The sequence below is a fragment of the Chroicocephalus ridibundus genome, chromosome 8 (genome assembly GCF_963924245.1).
Source record: "Chroicocephalus ridibundus chromosome 8, bChrRid1.1, whole genome shotgun sequence".
NCBI classification, from domain to species: Eukaryota; Metazoa; Chordata; class Aves; order Charadriiformes; family Laridae; genus Chroicocephalus; species Chroicocephalus ridibundus.
The window spans coordinates 40,028,757-40,046,239 of NC_086291.1; the positions used below are offsets into that span (position 1 = coordinate 40,028,757).

Consider the following 17,483-nt stretch of genomic DNA (forward strand, 5'->3'; position numbering starts at 1 on the left):
TGCTCGGTGGTGCCTGGTTGGGTTAACACAGTTGTCCCAGTGTGGATAACTGGTGTGCCTGCAGTGGCAAGCCAGAAGGAGAGGAGGGAGGCGGGAACAGAAAGTGAGAGGTGGGCTGGAGGGACACCGAAGGAGGAAAGAACTGACCCTGGGACAGCAAGAAGGCAGAGGAGGGTGTCACCTCCTCCAGAGAGTTACAAACGAGCTGCAGATGTATAAAATTGCGGAGGCTGGGCGCGGAGACGGTGTGCTTGCTCACCAGGGTGCATCCCTTCCATGAAACCAGAGTCAGTGGGGTTGCAGGGCTGTTTCTTGTGCTTTTCCTGAAGTGTTTTGGGTGGAAGCCAGTGCGTTGCCGTGCTCTTGGAGAAATCGGCTGTCGGTGCCAGAGGAAGAAGTGCCTGGAGAGCAATGGCTGGATTGCTGGTTGTTGTCTTCCCGGAAGCAAGGTACCAGCCCAGCGTGGTACCTCCGCGTACCGGGTGGCCCTGGCCTCACGCTGTCTTCTGCTTTCTTCCAGCCACTCCCACTCTCCCGGCTCCATGGCTGCCGTCCGCGAGTGGTCCTGCACCCGCTGCACCTTTCTGAATCCCGTCGGCCAGCGGCAGTGCTCCATATGCGAAGCCCCCCGCCAGAAGCCCGACCTCAACCACATCCTGCGGCTCAGTGTGGAGGAACAGAAATGGGCTTGTGCCCGCTGCACCTTCAGGAACTTTCTGGGCAAGGAAGCCTGCGAGGTATGTGGCTTCACCCCGGAGCCAGGGCCCAGCGGCTCCCCCTTGCCCGTCATCAACGGCATCTTGCCCAAGCCCGCCGTGCTTGTGGAGCCCAAGGGCACGTCCAAGGAGGAGGCTGCCAAGGCAGAAAGCAGCAGCGAGGACTCGGAGGGGAAGAGCCCCGATGAAGCGGAGCTGGAGAATGGCTGGGCTTGCCAGCGCTGCACGCTGCACAACACGCCGGTGGCCAACTCCTGCTCTGCCTGTGGTGGCCCACGCAAGCTCTCCCTGCCCAAGATCCCACCAGAGGCGCTGGTCGTCCCTGAAGTCATCACCCCTGCCGGATTTCACATGGCCCCCTCTACCCCGCAGCCGTTGGTCTCTGCAGAGATCTCTGATGGTGACGCCGCAGCCACCCAAGGCCCAGTGGCTATGGAACAAGAGGCCCAGAAGATACCACCCTTCAGTCCCTTCTCCCCGGGGCTCCAGAACAACCCTGTGCCCCGAAGCCGCCGGGAGGTGCCCCCTCAGCTGCAGATGCCGGGGCCCGAAGCCTCCCAGCCCGTGGCTCAGGGCGCAGCGGGGCAGAAGGGCTCTCCGCAGGGTCAGGCCAGGGCTGCCCCAGCTGCCCGCTTCCAGGAGCTGCTGTCTAACAAGCGGCTGAGCGTGCTGGAGGAGGAGATGGAGGTCAGTCCGTCCCACTGGAAGTGCAGCTCCTGCTCCCTGCTTAACTCCGCTGGGGCCAGCAAATGCGAGGCTTGCAGTGCCCAGAAAGGCAGCGACACCATCAATCTGGTGGGGGACTCAGTGAGATTCACCCCGTGCAGCCCCTCCAGCCCTGACTTCACTACCTGGTCCTGTTCCAAGTGCACCCTCAAGAACCCCACCCTGGCCCAGAAATGCAAAGCCTGCGGCTCCTCCAAGCTGCATGGCTTCCAGGAGCACGGCACGCAGGGCGAGCCCTCCCCCCGCTGCCCCGACTGCGGGGCTTGCGACAAGGGCGGCTGCTCCTCTTGCAGCAGCAAAGCTCCGTCCGCCCGCAAGGTCGCCCGTCTCTTCCCGTCCCAGCTGCCCACCAGCCAGGAGAGGCCGGGCCAGTGGGCTTGTCCCGCTTGCACCTTGCTCAATGAGGTGAAGGCCAAGCACTGCGTGGCCTGTCATACCCCGCAGCAGTACGTGGCCCAGCGCAAGGGCCTCAAACCCCTGAAGAGACGGGAGAGCATGCACGTGGAGAAGAGGCGGCAGACGGACGAGGGAGAGGCCAAGGCCCTGTGGGAAAACATCGTGACCTTCTGCCGGGAGGTGAGTGCTTGCTGAACTTGTCTTGCCCCTGGTTTCACTGGGAGGGGCCCCCTTCCTGCCTCCCCCATGGGTCTAGGGCATGGCTTGGCACAGGCAAGCTGCCTTCCGGGTCTTGCGTCCAGGGAAGACCTTCGCCTGCAACAGCTAGATGCTGGTTATTAATACCGAAATGTAATATTTCAAATTGAGACAAGATAATTTCTGGGGGGAAGGCATCCAGTTCGCTCACAGTACAAGGGTGAGGAAGTCTTGAGTGTTAATTCTGAAACCTAGTGATATTTTAAATCAGCGAGAGAGAACATCTGGGTTGAAGGGGACGTTCTTAGGTGGTCAGTACCACCTAATTCCCTGTCCAAGGGTGGGGGTGCCTGGGAAAGAGTGTGTCCAGGTTTGCCGGTGGCACCGCTGTCTGTGGGCAGCAGCTGTGACGTGTGTGGGTGTAGGAGATGCAGGGATGCAGCAGGCAGAGGCGCAGAGCACCGGCAGGGCTGCGGACAGAGGACACTGCTGCCACTGCCAGCAACGGCAGGTTGGGCTTTGGCGTTCTTAGTTTTGGTGTTCGTGAATGCACAACTCTAGCTGCAAATGTCTCATCCTGTTTTGGGAAGGACAGATGAGGTTTAGCTGTACCCTGGCTCCAGGCGAGGGTCTCAGGAGCACACACTGTCACCTTCTCCTCCCACTGTGAATTAGCTGGCTCGATCTGTTGGGTTTCAGTCTCAAACAGCACTGTGATGGCCCCGTTTTTTTTCCCGGAGTGGCATAAGATGCTCCTGTGAATGCTGCTCTTTCTCTGCCCTCTGTCTGGGGGAAGCCTCCAGCTCCTCTGGACCAGATGGAAAGGGAATTGCAGTCCCGTTTTGACATACGGACAAGGCTTTTTCTGCCTGGGCCTGAGGAGTACGTCCATGCCTCTGCCTCCGCTGTGCAGACTGGGGACCACAGAGATGTTTGGCTCAGGAGGGAAGATGTTGAGAATGATCCCGGGTTGGGGTTCTGGGTTGTCTTTATAGCAGAGAGGCCCTGATTCTGCTTATCCCCCTCTTTTAAGCAAGTGAATAGCCTCTTTTGTAGGCAGGGAACATCTGTTGCAGTTGACCTGATGGTTGAATTATGAGAGATGGCCACGTTGGATTAGCAGCTTGCCACTGCCTTGTCCCATCCGGGCAGCTCTCGCCTGGAGCCGTGGCTGAGCCCATTCAGCTCGCTGAGCCGGCAGTAACGGGCTGGTAGATCTGCGTGGGCCACCTCCTGAAAATCCCTCTACAACTTAGTCACTGCTGTGTTCTGACACTGGTTATGGTAGGCCAAGGGCTCTGCAGGTCCAGGGGAACGGCTGGCGGCGGTGGTGGGACAGTGCTGCTCCTGTACGCATGCTTGCTCTGCTCTCAGTGTGCCTGCGACCTCCCACCAACGCTCCTCTTCGGGCTAGCGTGTAAGGCAGCCTCCAAGCTGCCTTCCCTCCGTGGAGTTTCCCAGGCTGTTCAGCCTTCTCCTGGAGGAGGGCGTCAGGCCGGCCAAGTTCTCCTCCGCCTCTTGTCCCCCTGTCCCAAGTCCCATGGAGCAGCCGGCCTTGCTGTGCTGCTCCCTGCAGCGATTTCTGCTCGAGCTCCTGCTGTGGGCTCTCCCTCCTCTGCTGTTCCAGGGTTGCCTTTTCCAACACTTCTCAGTGTGTGGTCCCCGCTTTTAGCTTTACCCTTTCTCTTCCGTCTGGGAGGAGAGCAGAACTGACCTCTTCCACTAGCTGCCTCTGCGCCGGGCATCTGCTTCCCTGTCTTGTGGTGTCCCCCTCGCTTGCTTATCCCGCTGTCTCACGCTTCTGTCATTAACCATCCTTTCCCCCTTTCTGAATAACAGCACGCATCAGCACGTTCTGCGCAGCTAGAAAGACAACCCAGGACTCTTGCTGTCGGTGCCCTGCTCTGGCATCTCTGCCTGCAGAGCCTTTCCATGTGCCGGGGGAGGCCCCAGCTCTCTTTTCCTTCTCTACCCATCGGAGAGCTGGCTACTGGCAGCAAGGCCATGCTGGGCAAGGCAGCAGCCTTCCTCAGCCCGTGCGGTCCCGGGGAGGTGACAGCAGAGACTCATGTCTCATGGACCTCATGTCTCAGGTCCAGAATGTCATGAAGAGGGTTGTTGGCAGAGCCCGGATTTATCCCCTTGCAGGAGAAATAAGCAGGGCTCCTCGTCTGGTACCATCTGTGAGCAGGCTTATCGCTGCCCGGGCACGAGAGGAGTTACCGGCTCCTCTCCCTGCTGCTCTGGTGCTGCCCCTGCAGCTCTCGTGCCTCTTCCCCTCCATCTCCAGGGGTACTGGTAGTGACAACTTCTCTGAAGCGTTTAGAAATATGGGAAGGGAGACATCACTTGATGATCAGAGGGCTGGAGCCCCTCTGCTGTGAGGACAGGCTGAGAGAGCTGGGGGGGTTCAGCCTGGAGAAGAGAAGGCTCCGGGGAGACCTTGGAGCCCCTTCCAGTCCCTAAAGGGGCTCCAGGAAAGCTGGGGAGGGACTCTGGATCAGGGAGGGGAGCCATGGGACAAGGGGGAATGGTTTTAAAGTGGAAGAGGGGAGATTTAGATCAGGTATTTGGAAGAAATTTTTCATTCTGAGGGTGGTGAGCCCCTGTCCCAGGTTGCCCAGAGAAGCTGTGGCTGCCCCATCCCTGGAGGTGTTCAAGGGCAGGTTGGAGGGGGCTTGGAGCAACCTGGTGTGGTGGGAGGTGTCCCTGCCCAGGGCAGGGGGTGACACTGGATGGTCTTTAAGGTCCCTTCCAACCTAAACCATTCTGTGATTCTATGATCACGGTATAAAGGCAGTTAGCTTGTTAGGCAGGCTTTCCTGACACTGCTGGGGAACTGCACTGCTACGGCTCTCACATTGCCACCATCATCATGCTGGTGGGGTCTGTGGGCCTACGTCCAGACTCCTGCTGAGTGCTGTCCTGGCCCTGGTGAGACCCTGGCGACAAGGGCGAAGGCTTCTTCCACCTCTGCTGCTTGGAAAAGCGCCGCAGCGACTCCACCGGGGACAGAAATCTTGCCATGCCCCCAGGCTGTGACTCCAGGACTGCTGCCCTGCTCTGTGTACACATGGGGGGAGCTGGGGAGCCACATAGGGCTCCTGGGGAGCCCCGGCTGCGCCCCGAGAGGCTGGGATGTGGCGAGGTCAGGTTGCTGGCCGATACGGCAGAGAAAGCCGGCAAGCCCTGTGACGTGTCCTTTTTGGCCCGCACCAGTATTTGAACAGTGGTATCTATTAGCTGAAAAACACCCTTCCGCAAAAGAAGAGCTGGAAGCGCTAATTGAGGCACCATGTAGAAAGCGTTCATGTAGGATTACGACAAAAGAGGGGAGGACAACTACTAGTTTGGTGTGCATTAAAGCTAATTTAAATTAGAGCTGGCTTTTGCTGGAAGAACTTAATTTTCATTTCATTAACAACAACAACGCAATCCTGGTTCCTATTTCACCCTGTGGTAAACTGTCTGAAAAAGCTGCTCTTCTCCCCTCGGTGAAGTTCTGTGCTTCCATCCTGCCTCCGTGGGTAATACCCGCACGATTATCTGCCCTTCAGTCCTTCCTATTTTATTTAATACGCAGCAGCTGGCACAGATGGGCTCGGACATGGGATGCCCTCGCTCGGAAATTGCTTTGCCTGTTTTGTGGTCTGGCTGAATCCAATTGCAAAACCTGCCCCTGACGTCCTCCCTGGCTGTGCCTCGGGGGTGGCATGGGACTGCCAAGCCCAACATGTCCCCTCCGGAGCAGGGACAGCTCAGCCCCTTAGCACAGGGCTTGCGGTGAGGAGCGTTTGCTTGCCAGGTGGCTCCTGGCAGGCTTGCCTGCCTTGTCACTGATAGAGGCAGCCAAGGTCCCCCGCCGTCCGGCTTTTAGCACCAGCGCAAAGCGCGAGACGGTCCCTGCCCGGGGAGGTTCCTGTGAAAGAGGAAAAAGGCAGATTTGAGCGGTGGCCCGGAGAGGTGAGCTGGCTCGTGGCAGGGCTCAACGCTGGGCCTGACCCGCAAAACGCATCTGTGCCGTCGCCGGCAGACGCCAGCCGGCCCCAGACCTGCTCTCCAGCACAGCGTGGGAAGGGGCTGTCTGGGTCAAACGGGAGTACTGGGTGCACTGCGCTCACTCCTGGGGGTGCAGTGGGAGGTTTTCCAGGCCAGCCCCATCCAGGAGGCCCCGGGGAGCCGTGTGCCGCACAGCTGCACACTGATGCTCTCCTTGCCTTTCGCTCTCGCAGAACAAAGTCAATTTTGTAGATGACAGTTTCCACCCTGGGCCCAAGTCCGTGGGATTCCCGGAAGGCGACAGCGTGCAGCAGAGGGTGAAACAGTGGCTGCGACCCCACGAAATCAACTGTAGCATCTTCAAGGACCGATCGGTGAAGTGGTCGGTGTTTCGGACGCCCAGGCCCTCGGATATCCTGCAGGGACTGCTGGGAAACTGCTGGTAAGGGGGACCGGGCCGGGCTGACACCCTCCTACCCCTTCCCCCTTTCCCCCCCTTTATCCAGCTCCAGATCAGACCCCTCAGCCCTACTCAAACTCATGCGTACCCCCAGGCGCGTACCCCATCCTCTTCCTCACCCCTTCCCAAGCGGCTGCGGACCACAGTCCCCTGCACCACAGGGCTGGGCAGCTGCCTGCCCGTGTCCCGCTGAAACATGTCCCTTGTCCCGTGCCACCGGCAGGTTCCTCAGCGCCCTGGCCGTGCTGGCCGAGCGGCCGGAGCTGGTGGAGAGGGTGATGATCACCAGGACGTTGTGCCCAGAGGGTGCCTACCAGGTGCGGCTCTGCAAGGATGGCACGTGGACCACGGTGCTGGTGGATGACATGCTGCCCTGCGATGAATGCGGGTACCTCCTCTTCTCGCAGGTCAGCGGCCCTGGGGAGGGGGGGACAGGGGTGCCGGGAGCGGGCGGGCAGTGCTCCAGCGGCAGGGGGAGGCTCGTCCCCAGCTCTGCTAGGAGAGAGGACTGATGGAAAGAGTGGGAAGAGATACTTGCCTGAGGTTCGCCTGAGGCTGCGTGGGGTGTTTGCAGCTCAGGACCCTGCTTTTTGCCGCACCTTCAGGACAGCTTCAGACAGCCAAATCTATTTAGGCCCCTTTTGGCATTTTCCAGGCTGCCACGGAGAAGTTTCATTTGCAGTTGGTTTTCCCTCACTCCTCCCTGCTCCACGGTCACTTCACTTGCAGGAGAAGCCGGCCTTATTCTTCACAGCGAAAGGAAAATAGCTTAACCCGTGTGTTTTGCCCTGAGAGGGGCTGAGGGAAAGCTGCTCCTTTCCTCTGCGGGGAGGTCTGGCAGCTTGGCTTTGCCAGGGATGGACCGTGGAGAGGGAGGGGATCGCGTGACAAATCAGCCTGTTTCGAGCCAGTGCCCGCCCGGTTGCTCTGAGCACACTGGGGTGGCATCTGCTAGGATTAACGAAGCTCCCTCAGCCACTTCGGAACGTCACTGCGCGTCCTGCCCTGCCCTGCCTGCCAGGCCCAGGGGCGCTTGCTGGGATCGTGTCCATGAAGGAGACTGAGAACGTCTTTATTGAAACCCAGGCAGCAAAATCTGCCAAAGAAAACAAAGTGCTGCTGTCAGGAGGAGACAGAGGCTCAGGACTGTCGGCTTGGACTTTTGTTCTGCAAATCCCAATCCTCTCTTTTAAAGTACTCACAGCCCCGAACCACATCAGGTGCAGGCGTCAGGACAGGGCTCCGGTTGGGGAAACGGGACCCAAAGATGAGTATTTTGGGGAACTTTGATGTCGGCACAGCTTGCAGAGTCTCCAGCTTGTTGGGGGCTCAGTACCCTGTGGCCTCCACAGCGTGGAGGTGACTCGGTCCTGGGGAAACTGCTAATTGCGTCGGAGCTAACAGGCAGCAGGCTTGGCACAGTTGGCTCCTGAACCCCGCTGACCCCGGCTCTGGGCAGAGGGGCAGGGACCGGGCAGGGGCTGTGGGGGCACGGGTCGGGCACTGCCAAGCCTGGGCTGCCCTGGCCGCTTTCTCAGCAGAGGGGGTGATCAAACATGATCTGGGTGGCAAAACGATTGCCAGCACTGCTAGATGCCTGTCCGGTTAAGGAGAAACTTTGGAGAGGGGAAGGAGTTATCTGTGTCTACATTAGTAGCCAGAGAGGATCCAGTCAGACACATCGTTTTCAGCATAAGATGTGCCCGTCTGGGTTTTTTTTCCTTTTCCATCCGTCTTTCCTCTCTTAAAATTTCAAGTCTGCTTTTTTTTTTTTTTTTTTGAAGATTGACGGTTTTCACATGAGCTGGTTTTGCCTCGCCTTTGTTTCCAGGGGCATCTGAATCGTGACGAGATTTTTCTGACGAGTGTTTAGCCGTGTGAGCTGAATGTGGGGGCTAAAAATGGAAAACCAGAGAGTTTTAAAAATAAAGGAAAACCAGGCTCTTACCAAAACTCCTTGGCTGCCGCTCAGGCAGAAATAAACAACACAGATTTTGTTGAGCGAGGGACTCAAAAAGCAGTGAAAAGCACTTGTTAAGCTTTCTTTATCCGTTGGAAAGAAATCTTCGGTGTCCTCCTTTCCTCTGCCAGCTCTCGGCTGCCACCTGTGAGTCGCGCACAGTCACTGTGTACCGGTGCTTTTCCCCCGCTGCCCTCCAAACGCTGAGTACTCAGCCTGATTTACTGGGGACCCAGAGGCCGGCAAACATCTCCTTGCCTTCTCTAAATGTCTCCTTGCCTTCTGTCCTCGTACACCTTCCTCTTCGCGTCCTGGCTGCAGGCAGGGGCTGGAGCCGAGGTGTCTCCCCCCAGCCCCAACATGCCCAGGAACGAAGCACGGCTGGTGACGGTACCCTGTGGCACATCAAGGACCCGCAGTGGTGGCTCGGATGCAGTGATGAAGGCTGAGCCCGTATTGCCGTGGCCGATGGAGGCTTTGCAAACCTCCGGGTGTGTTAATGCCGCTTCTGCGTTTCTCCCTGAATCCGTAATCAGCCTAGTGATGCCAAGAGCCTGGCACCAGAACAAAGCGACTGCAGGGAGAGTTTCTCCCCTGCAAAACTTGCATCTTGTAATTACATCTTGCCACCGTCCCTGTGCTGAAGTAGAGGACTTTGCCCCTCTGCCTGGCAGTTTTTGGAGCTTTTCCTTGAAACGGCATCTCTGTTCCATGGGTGAAATTTAATCGGCCCCATGTCCGTGTGTGCCCTAGGCAGCCTCCTCCGCCAAAGGTGCGTTGGGTTTGGTTTGCAATGGCGTGCCGGTGAAAGGCAGGTGTTCCAGCTGTGCTCGATATCCTTTTCCATTATTAAACCTTCTTAAATCCATGTTGAAGCAGAAGGAAAGGACTGTTAGTCCCTTCCTAGACTGAAGGGGACACCCACCCCTGCCAGCCGGACTGCCTGGGCACCCCAGGGTGCAGCTCTGGAGGCATCCAGACCTCTTGGATGTTTTCCCAAGGGGAATTAAACTGGGGAAACAAAACACTGAGCAGGCAGCAAATGGGTTCACCCTTGGCCCCATGCGGACAAGCTCCTGGTGGCTTGGCCTTGCTGCTCCTGCCTCTCTGTCTCCCATGGCAGCGGGAGGGCTGGCAGGGCTGGGGGAGCAGGGCTTTGCCTTGTCTGCGCGCGCTGCCTTTGCTTTCCCATCTCCTGCCTGGGGCGGCTCCTGACGTGTTTCTCCCTCTTTCCGCAGGCCCAGAGGAAGCAGTTGTGGGTCGCCCTCATTGAGAAGGCGCTGGCCAAGCTTCATGGTTCGTACTTTGCCCTCCAGGCGGGGCGTGCTATCGAAGGCCTGGCTACACTAACGGGTGCCCCCTGCGAGAGCCTGATGCTGCAGGTCAGCTCCACTAACCCTCGCGAGGAGCCCATTGACACTGACCTCATCTGGGCCAAAATGCTGAGTTCTAAGGAGGCTGGGTAAGACGAGGCAGGAGGGTGCCGTGGCAGGAGCATGGATGCTCGGAGAGGGGGGCAAGGGGGGCCGCTCTCGTTCGTAGAGGCTCGGAGGAGCAGCAGGGCTAGTGCATCACCTGAGGTGGAGACCACCACCCTTGGCATTCATCTGGAGCGTTGGCAGAGCTCCCTCTCTAAGCTCTAAGAAATTATTTCTCCTTTGTTTAACTTTCATATGAATTTAAAATCCTGGTGAACTTCCCTGCGCACGTTTACTGCTGTCTTGCGGGAGTTTGGAAGTGGCTGGCACTGAGCCCGCTTGCTTTTGCTTTGAGGTGTTTTGTATTCTTAAATGCTTGACCCTGCACGTATCTCCCACCCTTACGTGGCATCTTTGCTGGCCATGCCTGGGCATGACTATAGGCAGTCTGTAGGAGACAGAGCAAAAGCAGAGACCTCTTGGCCATCACTAGGAGGAGCAGGAGGGCAGTTAGGTTTCTGGGCTCTGCGCGGTGGAAATCAGAGTGATTTTTGATGGCTGAAGGGGAGGGTTGCTCCTGCCAGCCTGAAGTGCAGGGCCACATGGGAGGCTGAGAGGTCCTGCACCTGGCTGGTGCAGACCTCCTGCCCCAAACAGCCTGTCCTCCCTGCTGCGGCACAGGCCGGCTGCCTGCAAAGTGGCTTTCCGTGTGGCTGAGCCCTGCCAGCCAGCAGAGATGGGCAGGACCCTGGGGCCTGGCAGAAAACGGGTGAGGTTTGGGCAAAGCCAGGCTGTGCCTGGGCAGAGCTTTCAGCCCTGCAGGTGAGGGCACTGCTCGGAGAAGCTCACCACGGAGCCTGGGTTGGAGCGTGCAAGTGAGCGGGTGGAGGGAGCTCACTGCTGCCCAGGCAGAGCTCCTGCTGGTGAGGCCGGGGCTCTGCTCCAGGGAGGTTTATGGTGTGGTTGCAGAGAGGGAATATTCAGGAGCCTCCTGGGGGGTAAGTCTGTCCCGTGCCTTGAGCAGTAGGGACGAGCTTCCCCGCCTGGCAGGACACTGAGGGTTTTGCTGTCCCCCGTGCAGGTTCCTCATGGGCGCGTCCTGTGGCGGAGGTAACATGAAAGTGGACGATGTGGCCTACGAGAATATGGGTCTGCGTCCACGACACGCCTACTCCATCCTGGACGTGCGGGATGTCCAAGGCTTCAGGTGAGTTCAGGATGAAGGCTGGCATGGTACAGCAGATATTCCTGCCAACTCTGGGGACAGATAATTGAGTACACTCTGGACAAGACCTTGGGGACTCTCTGGTGTCCCATCCTCACGGCCAGCAAGGGCTGTTTCACCATCTCAGGGTGTCACATAAATGCTGTTGTCATAAAAGCCATCCTTGCCTGGCACTGGCTCCACGTCCAGGGCTGCTCGGCTCCAGGACGCATGATGGCGCAGAATGGTTCACCTGGTCTTCTCACAAGTTGTACAGGATTGACTTGAGCTCTCTCAAGCCAATGAGGCAATTAGGACATCCTTCTCACCTTTAGAGGGGTGGGCGGATAGAAAGGGGTGCCACCCCCGACAGCCTGGGTGCTGTGTGAAGCCCCATTTTCATCCATGTCACTCCTGGGCTTGTGCAGCTCCGGGCACACGCTTGGAGCCCCTTCCCTGCTGAGCCCTTTTCCCCGCAGCGCCTGGCTGGAGGCCTTTTGGGCAGGGAAGGGCAGAGGGAGCTGCAGCAGGTCCAGAGCTGCAGGACGTGGGCATCTGGGGCTGCGGTGGAGATAGCAAATCAGTTCTGGGATGCTGTGAGGGCTTCGAAAGGCAGCAGCAGAAGTGGTGTGTTCCCTCTGTGAGGGACTGGCTGGGTGTGCAGAGCTGGGAGAGCGTCTCGGAGGCGATCTTCCTTGTGCTCTCCTTTCTCCTGGGCCTCTGACACTGTTTTTCCCCTTTTCCCAGGTTACTGCGGCTCCGAAACCCCTGGGGCCGCTTCTCCTGGAACGGCAGCTGGTCCGACGAGTGGCCGCACTGGCCGGCTCCCTTGCGTCACGACCTCATGCCCCACGGCAGCAGCGAGGGCGTCTTCTGGATGGAGTACAGCGATTTCATTAAGTACGGTAGTGCCCAGAAGGCTGCGGGGCGGGAAGCCAGGCAGGGGACAGGACGTGGGACATGAGGGTCATAGAATCATAGAATGGTTTGGGTTGGAAGGGACCTTAAAGATCATCTCATTCGATCCCCCTGCCCTGGGCAGGGACACCTCCCACCACACCACGTTGCTCCAAGCCCCCTCCAACCTGCCCTTGAACACCTCCAGGGATGGGGCAGCCACAGCTTCTCTGGGCAACCTGGGACAGGGGCTCACCACCCTCACAGCAAACAATTTCTTCCTCAGATCTCATCTCAGTCTCCCCTCTTGCAGTGTAAAACCCTTCCCCCTCGTCCCATGGCTGCCCTCCCTGATCCAGAGTCACTCCCCAGCCTTCCTGGAGCCCCTTTAGGGACTGGAAGGGGCTCCAAGGTCTCCCCGGAGCCTTCTCTTCTCCGGGCTGAACCCCCCCAGCTCTCTCAGCCTGTCCTCACAGCAGAGGGGCTCCAGCCCTCCCAGCATCTCCAGGGCCCCATTTTCCTGGCTTTTCCCAGTTACCATAGCATGTTTGGCAGTGGGGTTAGAACTACATCATCTTTAAGTAACCAGGTTACCCAAAGCCCCATCCAGCCTGTCCTGGATCAAGACAGGGCCGGGCATCCCCAGGGGCGTGCCGGTGACCTACTGGTCCCTGCTGCTCCTGGCTGCATGAGCTGCAGTGTGCTGGGGTGGGGGATAGAGCTGTGCACCTACCAAGGACCCCGCCAAGTCTGAGCCCAGCTTCCCCACAGGTATTTCGACTCCGTGGATATCTGCAAGCTCCATTCGGACTGGCACGAGGTGCGTGTGCAGGGCATGTTCCCCAACAAGGCCAATGGGCCAGTGACGGTGACATCGCTGACAGTGTTGGAGCGTGCCGCCCTGGAGTTTGCCCTCTTCCAGGAGGGCAGCAGGTGAGATGGGCAGTGCATGGGCTGCAGGTGGTGACCTGGACCCAGGAGAAATCCCAAACACATCACCCTCTCACCCCGTGCCATCCCCTGGGGTGGCAGAGCTCAGAGAGGGGCCCCCATCGTCATTTCTCCAGTTCTCAGGGTCTGATCATGTTTTAGCCGAAGCCCAAGCCCTGAACACACGCTGGTTCTTGGGGCAGTGGGAGGACTCTTGTCTCGGTCCACCATCCTCCCCGTGGTCTCTATGTGCTCTGCGAGGTGGTGCTCGGGTGACGTGTTGACCTTTCTCCCTCTCCCGACGCAGGCGGTCGGATACAGTGGACAGCCACTTGCTGGATTTGTGCATCATGGTTTTCCGGGCCACCTTCACCAGCGGCAACAAGCTGAGCCTGGGCCGGCTGATGGCTCACAGCAAACGAGCCGTCAAGAAGTTCGTCAACTGCGATGTGATGCTGGAGCCGGGCGAGTACGCCGTGGTGTGCTGTGCCTTCAACCACTGGAGTGCCACCTTGGCAGGCCCCGCCACCACCCAGGGTAAGGGGCTGGGCTGCCCCCACCACGGCGGTGCTGGGGGAGACCTTGGGGGAGGCAGAGGTGACAAAGCTCTTGGTCTTCTATACCATGCCTGTGTGTACAGCAACCCAGCAGCACCCTGCTCCCAGGCGTTGTGGGCTTGGTGACAGTCTCACTGATTCCCCTCTCCTTCCTCTGTGTGTGTCTCCACAGCATCCAGTCCCACCAGCAGCCGACCGGCCACCGATTATTCCGGCTATATCCTAGCCATCTACAGCTCCCGCTTGGTGATGGTGGAGCAGGTGGAGGCGCAGCCCACCACGTTGGCGGACGCCATCATCCTGCTGACCGAGAACAAGGGCGAGCGCCATGAGGTGGGTGCGGGTGGCACGGGGCAGGGCCTGGAGGGGGGTGATGCTGCCCGCGGGAGCCTGGACCCTGCCCCTCCGCTGCGTCCTCAGTCTGGCAGGGGTCAGGCAGGGCTGTGCCAGCGCTGGCTGCCACCTAGTCCCATGGATGCCGTGCTCCCTGGGGCAGCATGGAGCACCCCAACAGATGGGCAGCCCTTGGCTGGAGGTGGAAGATGCTGGTCCAGGGCCGAGATTCAGAGGCAGAGGTGCCCTGAGACTTCACCCCCCTGACCGTGCTGTTTGCCCCAGGGCCGCGAGGGAATGACCTGCTACTACTTGACGCACGGCTGGGCAGGGCTCATTGTGGTGGTGGAGAACCGGCACCCCAAATCCTACCTGCACGTCCAGTGCGACTGCACCGACAGCTTCAACGTCGTCTCCACGCGCGGCAGCCTCAAAACGCAGGACAGCGTCCCCCCCCTGCACAGGTCCGGGGTAGGCAGGGGTGGGTCAGCGGGGGGGCGGGCAGGGGGTGGGCAGGGGGCTTGGAGCAAGGCAGAGCTGGCGGGGTGGGGGGTGGGCAGAGGATGGGATGCTCCCTGTGCTCTGCAGCATGACCTCGAGCAGGGGAGGCGATGGCGCAAGCCGGGGCCTGCCTTAGGAAAGGGCTGGAGCAGCTGCACTGGGTGGGATGTGCCCTGGCCCCCGGCAGGACGGAGCCCAAGGTAAAGGTAAAGATTCCACCAAGGACTATGTTCTTGCTGGGAGGTCCCCAGTGTGAGTGCCAGGACTGCTTCCGCTCCCGGGCTCAGCGATGGTGCGAGCAGACCCCAGCACGGACACTGTAGCTCCACACACAGGGCTTTTCGTCAGGAACCCAGCTCCTTGCAGAAGGGCTGTGAGAAAACATCTCGCATGTGGCCAGCAGGACCGGGGCGGTGATCCTCCCCCCGTACTACGGCCCCGCCTCAAATACTGTGTCCAGTTTTGGGCCCCTCACGCCAAGAAAGAGACATTGAGGTGCTGGAGTGTGTCCAGAGAAGGGCAACGGAGCTGGTGAGGGGTCTGGACCACAAGTCTTGTGAGGAGCGGCTGAGGGAGCTGGGGGTGTTCAGCCTGGAGAAGAGGAGGCTGAGGGGAGACCTTCTCGCTCTCTACAGCTCCCTGAAAGGAGGGGGTAGCCGGGGGGGGGTCGGTCTCTTCTCCCAAGGAACAGGCCATGGGACAAGAGGAAACGGCCTCAAGTTGTGCGAGGGGAGGTTTAGGATGGATATTAGGAAAAAATGCTTCACTGAAGGGGTTGTCAAGCGTTGGAACAGGCTGCCCAGGGACGTGGTGGAGTTGCCAGCCCTGGAGGTGTTTAAAAGCCGGGCAGGCTTTTGGTCTGAGGGTGGTGCTGAGGGACGTGGGTCAGCGGTGGACTTGGCAGTGCTGGGTTAACGGTTGGACCTGACGATCTTCAAGGTCTTTTCCGACCTAAACCGTTCTGTGGCTCTATGGATTGCCTGGCCCTGAGCCCCTTGCTCTCTCCGCAGGCAGGTGTTGGTGATCCTCTCCCAGCTGGAGGGTAACGCCGGCTTCTCCATCACCCACCGCCTGGCGCACCGCAAAGCCACCCAGGCCTTCCTCAATGATTGGATGTCGACGAAGGGCACCCACAACCCGCTGCTGACGCCCGAGGTTGCCGGGCTCCACGGGCCTCGGCCCCTATGACGAAGCGCCTCCCCCTCCCCGCTCCGCTCCCCCGTTATTTTCACCTGGGGTCACCCCCTGAGCTGTCAGCGTTGAGCCGTGGGGCAGAACCGGAGCATCACACCCAGCACTTTGCCCTGCGCCGTGGGGCCGGGGCGAGCTCTCAGGGCCAGGACCAGCTCTGCCCGCCGCCCCGGCCCACCCCCCCGGCCCCCCACGCACTTTATGGAGGAGCGGCGGGGGGCACGGGGCCATCTCAGGATCCCACCTGCCCCATACCCGCGCTGGGACCCTCGGCCGGCCCCGGGGGGCTGTGGGAGAGGAGGGGGTGGCTGGAGGTTGCTGTCAAGGCCCTTCACAGGCACCACGCTCAGGACTCTGCCCCCTCCCGCGGCGCCAGGGCCCTGGCGCTGCACAAATAAGAATATACCTCTGACGTCTGTCCGTCTGTGTGACCCTCCGTCTGTCCCGGGGCCCTTCCCACTGTCTTGTTCCCCCCCTTGCCCGTTGCTGGGACCAATGTGGCACCGCAGCCGAGCTGGGGGGGTGCTGGGGTTGCCCCACGGCTGCTCGTGGCGGGGATCCACTGCGGTGCCTGGACCCCCCCACCCCCATCCACCTCACCCGTCCCGGGTGCCCCCCAGGCCGTGCCCGGGCAGGGGAGGGGGAGGAGAGGGCGCTGGGTTGTTGTAGAAAGCTGCCGCTGCTGGGTTTTCACCGCACCTGGGGGCAAAAAGCAGAGGTGCCCTCCAGGGTGGGGAGCGGGGCCACAGGGCGATGCTATGCCGGGATGGGGGGGCGGCCTGCGGCAGTGGGGACCCCCCTCAACTCGTCACACCAGTGTTACTATGCAAAGGCGGCCGCTGAAAGCAGTGGCTGGAGAGAAGCCATGCGGCCCGAGCTGGGCTCAGCCCCCCCAACCCCGGGCACTGCGCTGCGGGGGCGAAGGGCAGCAGGTACGGACCCAGGGCTCTGCCGTGTTGCCCTGTGCTGGGGGGGACACAGTGATTTTGGGAAAGGAGGTGGGGGGGAGCAGAGAACCCCGTCCTTCGGAGGGTCCCGTGGAAGGCAGTGAGCACAAAGCCAAGGCTTGCACGAGCCTGGGGGGTGCTCCGTGGTGGGGGCTGACACCCCCCCACCTCCCCCCCTGCCCCCGAAAGCGGGGCATCATGGCTCTCTGTGGGTGCGCGCGTGTGTGTGTGTGTGTGTTTTGGGGGTCCCCCGGTGTCACCCTCCCCTTCCCAGGCTGTGGGGACCTGCACCTGCGGGGTTGTGGGGGGGGGACGTTGGGAGACGCTGGGCCCTGTGATGGCAGGGACCGGGCTGGGCAGGGGGACGCGTGGGCTGCGTGTCCCTCTGTGTCTCCCCCCGAGGGGTGGGCAGGGGGTGCATTGTCGTGGCACCCTCCCGGCCCCCCTGGCCGGGGCTGCTGAGCCAGGCTCTGTCCGTATTTCTGTTTGTTGGTCTGTTTTCTCTCTTCCCTTCTCCTTCCTCTTTGGGATGATTTGTCCTTCACTTTTTTTTCTTTTTTTTTTTTCTCCTCTCTGTCTTTCTGAGCTGTGAATATTTTTAACCCTGTAAATACTGTCCAGCTCTTCAGAAACATAGGATATTTTATCAATTGTAAATCAGATAAGTAATCCCTGTATGATACGAATTATCCATGGGTGGTTTTCAAACTCAGGTTCTGATGGACCAAATAAAGTTTTGTTTTTTACTGAAGCTGCCTGGTTTCGCTGCGCTGGGCTGCGGCCCCGCGGGGGAGGGATGGCGGGGAAGGGCTACCAGACGCTGCCGGGGGTCTGAGCAGTGGGAGGGACAGGGGGGAAGGTGTGCCCTGATTTTTGGGGTCTGAGCAAAGAGTCTTGAAGCCATTTCCCGCACCTGGGTCAAGGCAATCCCAAACACAAATCCAGGCTGGGTGGAGAAGGGATGGAGGGCAGACGAGAAGCTCAATACAACCCGGCGATGTGCGCTGGCAGCCCAGAACCCCCCTGCAGCCTGGGCTGCATCCCCAGCAG

At 59.9% G+C, this 17,483-nt stretch overlaps 1 protein-coding gene across 7 annotated transcripts in view; it reads left to right on the forward strand.

The window, feature by feature from the left end:
- CAPN15 (calpain 15) overlaps positions 1-17,184 on the forward strand; it is a 67,021-nt gene extending 49,837 nt beyond the window's left edge. For 6 of the 7 annotated variants that reach the window (XM_063343055.1, XM_063343050.1, XM_063343051.1 and 3 more), the window contains 11 exons: positions 521-2,018; positions 6,269-6,477; positions 6,719-6,902; positions 9,694-9,917; positions 10,955-11,080; positions 11,825-11,977; positions 12,746-12,907; positions 13,212-13,441; positions 13,634-13,794; positions 14,080-14,258; positions 15,306-17,184. In XM_063343055.1, coding sequence (XP_063199125.1) covers positions 543-2,018; positions 6,269-6,477; positions 6,719-6,902; positions 9,694-9,917; positions 10,955-11,080; positions 11,825-11,977; positions 12,746-12,907; positions 13,212-13,441; positions 13,634-13,794; positions 14,080-14,258; positions 15,306-15,483 — 3,282 coding nt within the window. In that variant the 5' untranslated portion in view covers positions 521-542 and the 3' untranslated portion in view covers positions 15,484-17,184. Of the gene's footprint in view, positions 1-520; positions 2,019-6,268; positions 6,478-6,718; positions 6,903-9,693; positions 9,918-10,954; positions 11,081-11,824; positions 11,978-12,745; positions 12,908-13,211; positions 13,442-13,633; positions 13,795-14,079; positions 14,266-15,305 lie in introns of all 7 variants that reach the window. The other variant, XM_063343054.1, reaches the window with a different exon arrangement.
- Positions 17,185-17,483: the final 299 nt, after the last annotated feature.